The sequence below is a fragment of the Babylonia areolata genome, chromosome 20 (genome assembly GCF_041734735.1).
Source record: "Babylonia areolata isolate BAREFJ2019XMU chromosome 20, ASM4173473v1, whole genome shotgun sequence".
NCBI classification, from domain to species: domain Eukaryota; kingdom Metazoa; phylum Mollusca; class Gastropoda; order Neogastropoda; family Buccinidae; genus Babylonia; species Babylonia areolata.
The window spans coordinates 54,150,619-54,160,618 of NC_134895.1; the positions used below are offsets into that span (position 1 = coordinate 54,150,619).

The 10,000-nt window shown below is 48.5% G+C and overlaps 1 protein-coding gene across 1 annotated transcript in view; it reads left to right on the forward strand.

Moving 5' to 3' along the window:
* The window catches only part of LOC143295196 (acid-sensing ion channel 4-A-like), a 49,201-nt gene that overhangs the window by 19,576 nt on the left and 19,625 nt on the right, over nucleotides 1–10,000 (forward strand). Inside the window, exons 7-8 of the mRNA XM_076606768.1 lie at nucleotides 2,456–2,536; nucleotides 8,043–8,134. Of these exons, the coding sequence (XP_076462883.1) occupies nucleotides 2,456–2,536; nucleotides 8,043–8,134 (173 nt within the window). The remainder of the gene's footprint in view (nucleotides 1–2,455; nucleotides 2,537–8,042; nucleotides 8,135–10,000) is intronic.

The window sequence follows — 10,000 nt, forward strand, 5'->3', positions numbered from 1 at the left end:
GGTAGGGGATAAGGCCAGGTAAGGGATGAGGCCAGGTAAGGGATGAGGCCAGATAAGGGATAAGGACAGGCAGGGCCGTGTGGGGAAAATGAAATGAAATAATGACACCCACGAAAAAACTATGTGCTTCATGGACGTGCGTACAACTGAAGCCAAAGTCACAGACACAGACACACAGAAACAGACAGACAGACACACAGACACAGACACGCAGACACACACACACACACACACACACACACACACACACACACACACACACACACACACAGAGGGACTTTAAAGGTGTGACAGTGGGAACATTGGTGTGGTTGATGTGATATCAGTGACATTAAAGGTGTCACAATGGGAACATTACTGTGGTTGATGTGATATCAGTGACATTAAAGGTGTGACAGTGGGAACATTACTGTGGTTGATATGATATCAGTGACATTAAAGGTGTGACAATGGGAACATTGCTGTGGTTGATGTGATATCAGTGACATTAAAGATGTCATAGTGGGAACATTGCTGTGGTTGATGTGATATCAGTGACATTAAAGGTGTGACAATGGGAACATTGCTGTGGTTGGTGTGATATCAGTGACATTAAAGGTGTCACAGTGGGAACATTACTGTGGTTGGTATGATATCAGTGACATTAAAGGTGTGACAGTGGGAACATTGCTGTGGTTGATGTGATATCAGTGACATTAAAGGTGTCACAGTGGGAACATTGCTGTGGTTGATGTGATATCAGTGACATTAAAGGTGTGACAGTGGGAACATTGCTGTGGTTGATGTGATATCAGTGACATTAAAGGTGTCACAGTGGGAACATTGGTGTGGTTGATGTGATATCAGTGACATTAAAGGTGTGACAATGGGAACATTGGTGTGGTTGATGTGATATCAGTGACATTAAAGGTGTCACAATGGGAACATTGGTGTGGTTGATGTGATATCAGTGACATTAAAGTTGTGACAGTGGGAACATTGGTGTGGTTGATGTGATATCAGTGACATTAAAGGTGTCACAATGGGAACATTACTGTGGTTGATGTGATATCAGTGACATTAAAGGTGTGACAGTGGGAACATTGCTGTGGTTGATGTGATATCAGTGACATTAAAGGTGTGACAGTGGGAACATTGCTGTGGTTGATGTGATATCAGTGACATTAAAGGTGTCACAGTGGGAACATTGCTGTGGTTGATGTGATATCAGTGACATTAAAGGTGTCACAGTGGGAACATTGCTGTGGTTGATGTGATATCAGTGACATTAAAGGTGTGACAGTGGGAACATTGCTGTGGTTGATGTGATATCAGTGACATTAAAGGTGTCACAGTGGGAACATTGCTGTGGTTGATGTGATATCAGTGACATTAAAGGTGTCACAGTGGGAACATTGCTGTGGTTGATGTGATATCAGTGACATTAAAGGTGTGACAATGGGAACATTGCTGTGGTTGATGTGATATCAGTGACATTAAAGGTGTCACAGTGGGAACATTGCTGTGGTTGATGTGATATCAGTGACATTAAAGTTGTGACAGTGGGAACATTGGTGTGGTTGATGTGATATCAGTGACATTAAAGGTGTGACAGTGGGAACATTACTGTGGTTGATGTGATATCAGTGACATTAAAGGTGTCACAGTGGGAACATTGCTGTGGTTGATGTGATATCAGTGACATTAAAGGTGTGACAATGGGAACATTGGTGTGGTTGATGTGATATCAGTGACATTAAAGTTGTGACAGTGGGAACATTGGTGTGGTTGATGTGATATCAGTGACATTAAAGTTGTGACAGTGGGAACATTGGTGTGGTTGATGTGATATCAGTGACATTAAAGGTGTGACAATGGGAACATTACTGTGGTTGATGTGATATCAGTGACATTAAAGGTGTCACAATGGGAACATTGGTGTGGTTGATGTGATATCAGTGACATTAAAGGTGTGACAATGGGAACATTGGTGTGGTTGATGTGATATCAGTGACATTAAAGTTGTGACAGTGGGAACATTGGTGTGGTTGATGTGATATCAGTGACATTAAAGGTGTCACAATGGGAACATTACTGTGGTTGATGTGATATCAGTGACATTAAAGGTGTGACAGTGGGAACATTGCTGTGGTTGATGTGATATCAGTGACATTAAAGATGTCATAGTGTGAACATTGCTGTGGTTGGTATGATATCAGTGACATAAAGGTGTGATAGTGGGAACATTGCTGTGGTTGATGTGATATCAGTGACATTAAAGGTGTGACAGTGGGAACATTGCTGTGGTTGATGTGATATCAGTGACATTAAAGGTGTGACAGTGGGAACATTGCTGTGGTTGATGTGATATCAGTGACATTAAAGGTGTGACAGTGGGAACATTGCTGTGGTTGATGTGATATCAGTGACATTAAAGGTGTGATAGTGGGAACATTGGTTGTTGCTTTGATATCAGGGACATGAGGACTCACGTGGGTCATCAGTTGGAGGACATGATCGTCAACTGCTCTCTCTTTGGCCGTGCCTGCCCCTTCAGGTGTGTATCGTCTGTTACTGATGCAGGGCTTTGGTTTCCTTCTTTTGGGCTTTGTCTGTGGGGGGTGGGGGGATGTGTTTGTGCGGTGGTGGTGATGGTGGTGGTATGGTGTGTGTGTGTGTGTGTGTGTGTGTGTGTGTGTGTGTGTGTGACACACTCCCCTTTTTTGTCTTTCTCCTTTTCTTCTTCTTCTGCTCCTCCTTCTCTCTCTCTGTATCTGTATGTATATATGTATGTATGTACGTTTTTATGTAGGTAGGGAGGTATGCATCTGCGACTGAGAGGAGGAGAGCGAGAGAGAGAGAGAGAGAGAGAGAGAGAGAGTTGGGGACAGAGTTGACAAGTGACAGACGCTGCTTGACGCGATTTTGTTATCTGATATTTAAGTTTTTTTGAAATACATACATATGCACGTACACACCGGCATACAAAAAACAAACAACTCAAAACACACACAAGCAACAAAATGACAACACGAACCACACCCCTCACTACCAGGGCATGTGTGTGGTTTGTCCGTCGGGATCGACGAGGACCATCTAGTCATCCTGGGGGTGGGTGGGTTGGGCTCTGTGGGTGCGCAGATGACTGGTCAGGCCAATCCGCGCCCGGAAGGTTCTGACGCAGTGTGGACAGGGGATGGTGGCGGCTGTCGGGAACTTGCTGGCACTGCTTTTCCTGGCCTGTCTGCGTTGCTCTGCTGCAGTGATTCTGTTGGCCTCACAGGATTTGGCGCCTTTGTGGACATCTGAACGCCACTTTGGTCTGTCCATTGCATTCAGCTCCCATGTGTCGTGGCTGATGCTGAAGGCCTTCAGAGAAGCTTTCAGAGTGTCTTTGAAGCGCTTCTTTTGGCCTCCATGGGAGCGCTTGCCATGTTGGAGTTCGCCGTACAGCATTTTCTTGGGGAGCCGGTGGTCTGGCATGCGAACTACATGGCCTGCCCAGCGCAGCTGGGCCTACATCAAGATGGTGTAGATGCTGGGCAAGTTTGCACGAGTGAGCACCTCTGTGTCAGGGATCTTCTCTTGCCACTTTATGCCGAGAAGTTTTCTGATGCTGGTGGTGTGGAAGTGGTTCAGCTTTTTGGCGTGGCGTTTGTAGACCGTCCATGATTCACATCCATAGAGCAGTGTGGTGAGAACTATGGCCTTGTATACTTTGAGCTTCGTCTCCAGGGTGATGCCTCTCCTGTTCCAAACGTACTTATGGAGTCTGCAAAGGCAGCGCTGGCTTTGGCGAGTCTGGCATTCACCGCGTAGTCGAAGACAACTGTGCGAGAGAGTGTACTGCCCAGGTATGTGAACTTGTCCACCGCATTCAGTCGTTGCCTGTTGATGAAGATGTTTGGTTCAACGTAAGGCTTTCCTGGAGCTGGCTGGTGCATCGCCTCAGTCTTCTTTGTGCTGATTGTAAGGCCAAAGTTGTCACAGGCAGCAGAGAACTTGTCGACGCTGTGTTGCATGTCAGCTTCGGAGGCAGCGTTGAGAGCGCAGTCATCAGCAAACAGGAAGTCGTTGACGGTGTCTGTCCTCACCTTGGTTTTTGCTTGAAGCCTCCTGAGGTTGAAGAGTGAGCCATCTGTGCGGTACCTGATGCCAATGCCTACGTCAGCGTCTCTGAAGGCATCTGTCAGCATGGCTGAAAAAATGAGACTGAACAGGGTGGGGGCAAGAACACACCCTTGCTTGACTCCGTTGGAGACATGGAATGGTTCTGAAGTCTCTCCGTTGTCTTGGACTCGGGCCAGCATCCCATCGTGTAGTTGCCGTATGATGGTGATGAACTTTCTGGGACACCCGTACTTCGCCATGATTCTCCAAAGGCCATCTCTGCTAACAGTATCGAAGGCCTTGGTCAGATCGACATAGGTGAAGTAAAGGTCGGCGTTCTGTTCCTGACACTTCTCCTGGAGCTGCCTGGCAGCAAACACCATGTCGATAGTCCCGCGTTCTTTCCGGAAGCCACACTGGCTCTCTGGTAGGAGACCTTGCTCAAGGTGCGCTATGAGACGGTTGAGTAGCACTCTGGCCAGAGTCTTGCCTGCGACGGACAGCAGGGATATTCCACGATGGTTGTCACAGACCTGACGATTTCCTTTGCACTTGTACAGGTGTATGATGGAAGCGTCTTTGAAGTCCTGTGGAACTGCCTCATGCTGCCAGATGAGCTGGAATAGCTGATGAAGCTTCTCAGTCAGCGCCATACCACCTTCTTTGTAGACCTCAGCTGGAATGGAGTCTGAGCCAGGGGCTTTGCCATTGGATAGCAGACGGATAGCTTTCTGGGTCTCCTCCAAAGTTGGAATGGCATCCAACGACTCACTGACTGGCACCTGGGGGAGTCGGTCGATGGCTTCATCATTGATGGTGGAAGGGCGGTTCAGTATGCTGTCAAAGTGTTAGCCCATCTCTCAAGGATCCCGTCCATGTCAGTGATCAGGGTAAAACCATCAGCACTGAGCAGTGGAGCAGATCCGGAGGTGGTGGGACCGTAGACTTCTTTCAGGCCGTTATAGAAGTTCTTCATGTCGTTCCTGTCTGCAGAGCCCTGGATCTCATCAGCTTTGTTGCTCAACCAGGAATCCTGCATCTGCCGCAGCTTCAGCTGGATGGTGCTGCGTGCACTCTTCAGTATGTCTTTCTTTGACTGTGACTTGGGATCTTCAATGTGGGCTCTGTAGGCTTGGCGTTTGTCTTCTAGCAGCTGCTTGATCTCAGTGCAGTTCTCATCAAACCAGTCTTTGTGCTTCCTGGCAGAAGGCCCCAGGCACTCCATGGCAGTGTTGTACACCGTCTCATGCAGTGCGCCCCATGCTGCCTCCACATTCTGGTTGTCCAGCACAGTGGACTCAAGGCGTTCCTCCAGGGTGTCAGCAAATCTCTGCTTGATGTTGCCTAGCTCCAGCTTGTTGACATTCAGGCGTTTGGGTGCTTTCATGCCCTGAGGCCGTCTTTTGGGCTGGATGCGGAGGTTGAGTTTGGAGACGATAAGGCGGTGGTCTGTCCAGCACTCGGCGCCGCACATGGCCCTCGTGACTCGTACGTCCTGCCTGTCCCTCTTCCTGACAATGACAAAGTCGATGAGATGCCAATGCCCAGACCGAGGATGCATCCATGACGTCCTGTTACGGGTAGGGAGGCAGAAGACGGTGTTTGTGATAAGAAGGTCGTGCTCGGCACATGTCTGGAGAAGTAGTTGACCATTGCTGTTACAGTTGCCAACCCCATGCTTCCCAATCACGCCTTCCCGGAGGTGCTTTCACAGCCAACTCTCGCGTTGAAGTCAACAAGAATGATGAGCTTGTCTGCGTTGGGAACAGTGGTGATGACAGCGTTCAGGTCCTCGTAGAACTTGTCCTTGACTTCATCCGGGTTGCTCATGGTGGGTGCGTAGGTGCTGACAATGGTGGTAAACTTCTTCCCGTTGCATAAAGGGAGTTCCATCGTCATCAGGCGATCGTTCACTCCTTTCGGGGGGCCAGCCAGCTTGCCAACGAGGGTTGTCTTCACTGCAAAGCCAACTCCAGCCTCACGTCTCTCCTCAGGTCCGCGACCACTCCAAAGAAGGTGCAGCCTGCACCTCGCTCACAGAGTTCGCCTTCTTCTGCCGGTCTGGTCTCACTTAAGGCTGCGATGTCGATGTTGTACCTGGCTAGTTCACTCGCAGTGAGTGTTGTGCGTCTCTGTGGTCTGTCAGAGTCGCCTCTGTCCAGAAGCGTACGCACGTTCCATGTGTGTCGACCGCTTGAGTAGGGTCCCCGTCAGCCGCGGTATGCTGACTGACTAGCCCCTTCCTCATGCCATGGAGGTGAGCAGTGCTGTCCTGAAGAGGGCTGCTCAGTCGCTCAGGGGGCTGCTGATCTCCACCGCTGCTCCAGTCGGTGAAAAACGACCCTATGGCCTGAGCCACCTGTGTGCAGGTCCGCGGCTACGACTGCCAGTGTACCCACACCTGTCGCTTCGTCGCTCGCCTGTCGCCACAGGGCTTGGGGAAAATGATGGTATGGGATGAAGGATGACTGATGACTTTGTTTATAGTGAGGAGGAGCTGCGCACCGTCGACCTCACTCTCTTGTCCGAGACCATCTGTATCCAGTGGCAAGACGAGGTCAAGGCGACTGGAGACGGATGCAGTGGATGACCAAGATGTCCTATGTGCCTCATCCTGCCCTCAGCACTCCACAGTGCTCTGCTGCAACCGCCTTCCTCTCCGTTGAACCAAGAAGGTCTCTTCCGCAGAGTCCGCCGGATCCAGTCTTCACATGCTTGGGTAGACAAGCCCTAACTCACCGAGGGTTTGAGACCCGTCGGCTACCCTCACCTAGTTTATCCAGCCTGTCAAAGCCGTTGCCCGGGGGTTGGGTGCTGCCGCATGCTAGCAGCTTCTAGGACCCATAAGTGAGAGCCGGGTGCCGGTGGGGACCAACAAAGGACGAACCACTCCCGGACGAGCCTGACAAGCCCCCCCCACCCCTCCTCTAGAGGTACTACCCCTCCCGTGCACCCCCTAACCCTAACCCTAACCAGGGCATAGGCTGCCTGTCAAAAGCCTTGCCTTCCCGGGTTATGAAAAAAAAAAGAGGAAAGAAAAAAAGAGAGCTGACTTTGCAGTCAGCCATGCACAGCCAGAGAGAAAGCAACACTGCCAACCTTCGTTAGTGACAGGGGCTGTGCCAACTGAACCATTCCTCTTTTCACCACCCTCTGTGAGCTTCGTCACACTCAAAAGCTGAAATAGAAAAAGAAACAACCGGGGCAGAATAATTCATGAAGAGCTGAAGTCACAAAAAGGTCAAAGGAATGTGAACACACACGTGTATAACAGCACATATTAGCGCACACAGAAGCATGCACATTCTCACACACATACGCAGGCAGACAGGCACGCACGCACGCACAGAGAGAGACAGAGACAGAGACAGACAGACAGAGAAAGAAGGACGAGGTTTATTGGGAAGCATTGAAGAGAAACCTCCGTGGCAGGCCGACAGGTACCCAGGTGAAGAAATGCCCCCTCCCATAAACAGAATGACCCCCCCCCCCCCCCCACCTCACCCTCGCAAAGAAACGAAAGGAACTATTTTTTTATAAATCAGTTTCCATGATGTCAAGAAATTGCTTTAAAAAATCGTATGGGGCTGACAATGAGAGAGAAATAATAATTAATTAGCAATAATAGTATTTAGCAATAATAATTAGTAATTAGTATATATAATATATATATATATATATATATATTTATATGTGTGTGTGTGTGTGTGTGTGTGTGTGTGTGTGTGTGTCTGTGTGTGTGTGTGTGTGTGTGTGTGTGTGTGTGTGTGATTTAAAACGTATTAACATTAGAAAGCAACATTGATTATAATACTTATCATTCTGCTGCCCCACCCCCACCCCCAGCCCCAGCCCCAGCCTCACCCCCACCCCCAGCCCCAGCCCCACCCCCACCCCCAGCCCCAGCCCCAACCCACCTCTACCATTTACCTCCGCCATATTTGTTCTGTCAGAAACGTCACAGCCTTTCAGTCACGTGATTACGGAAACTGCTACACCCTGTCAGCGCCCAAGATCAAGGCAACGAAGAGCGGTCCAGAAGCAGGTTTGTGCTGCTGAGTTGTATTGTGTTATATATATATATATTCATAAACCCAAATTTTACTCGAACTCTGCTCGGAAACATTCCTTACGCGCGAGGGTTTGAAACTATTGACTTCCTGTGTGAAGTTTACCAATGTTTGGGCAGAAGCCTTCTCGGCTGAGGGCAGGTGTTTGATGAGATCCATTTCTTGAAGGAAGGTAGCAGAATGGTTTAGAAGCATGTCTGCCGATACAGTCTCCTTGAGGGTCAGGGTTCTGCCCTTTCTCACCCCACTTTGACTGCAACATCAAACTGAGCGTCTGGTCATTCAGATGAGACGGTAAACCGAAGTCCTGTGTTCAGCACGCACTTGGCACACTGAAAAAGAACCCATGGCAACAAAAGTGTTGTCCTCTGGCAAATAAAATTCTTCAGAAGAAATTGACTGTGATAGGTACACACACACACACACACACACACACACACACACACACACACACACACACACACAGACACACACACACACACACACACACACACACATATATATATATATATATAGAGAGAGAGAGAGAGAGAGAGAGACACGCATGTGCTCAGGGCGTAACTAAGCCAGTTGGTGAAGCGCATTATCAATGGATTTGTCAAAACGCATAGTTGTGGACGCCTCATTGTAGCGACTGAAACTGGAGGAACTGACCTGAACTGACACGAAACAGAACTGAACTGGAACTGACCTGAACTGACACGAAACAGAACTGAACTGGAATTGACCTGAACAGAAACGAAACAGAGCTGAACTGACCTAAACTGAAACAGAACTGACCTAAATTGACATGAATTGAACTGAATTGACTGAACAGACTGAACAGAACCGACCAGAACTGAACTGAGCAGAACAGAACTGACAGAACTGACCAGAACAGAACTGACTGACCAGAACTGACCAGAACAGAACTGACCTGAACAGAACTGACCAGAACAGAACTGACTGAACAGAACTGACCAGAACAGAACTGACTGAACAGAACTGACCAGAACAGAACTGACCTGAACAGAACTGACCAGAACAGAACTGACCAGAACAGAACTGACTGAACTGACCAGAACAGAACTGACTGAACTGACCAGAACAGAACTGACCAGAACAGAACTGACTGGAACAGAACTGACTGAACTGACCAGAACAGAACTGACTGAACTGACCAGAACAGAACTGACTGAACTGACCAGAACAGAACTGACCAGAACAGAACTGACCTGAACAGAACTGACCAGAACAGAACTGACTGAACTGACCAGAACAGAACTGACTGAACTGACCAGAACAGAACTGACCTGAACAGAACTGACTGAACTGACCAGAACAGAACTGACTGAACTGACCAGAACAGAACTGACCAGAACAGAACTGACTGAACTGACCTGAACAGAACTGACTGAACTGACCTGAACAGAACTGACCAGAACAGAACTGACTGAACTGACCTGAACAGAACTGACCAGAACAGAACTGACCAGAACAGAACTGACTGAACTGAACAGAACAGAACTGACCTGAACAGAACTGACTGAACTGACCAGAACAGAACTGACAGAACTGACCAGAACAGAACTGACCAGAACAGAACTGACTGAACTGACCAGAACAGAACTGACCAGAACAGAACTGACTGAACTGACCAGAACAGAACTGACCAGAACAGAACTGACCAGAACAGAACTGACAGAACAGAACTGACTGAATTGACCAGAACAGAACTGACCAGAACAGAACTGACTGAACTGAACAGAACTGACTGAACTGACCTGAACAGAACTGACCAGAACAGAACTGACTGAACTGACCTGAACAGAACTGACCAGAACAGAACTGACCAGAACAGA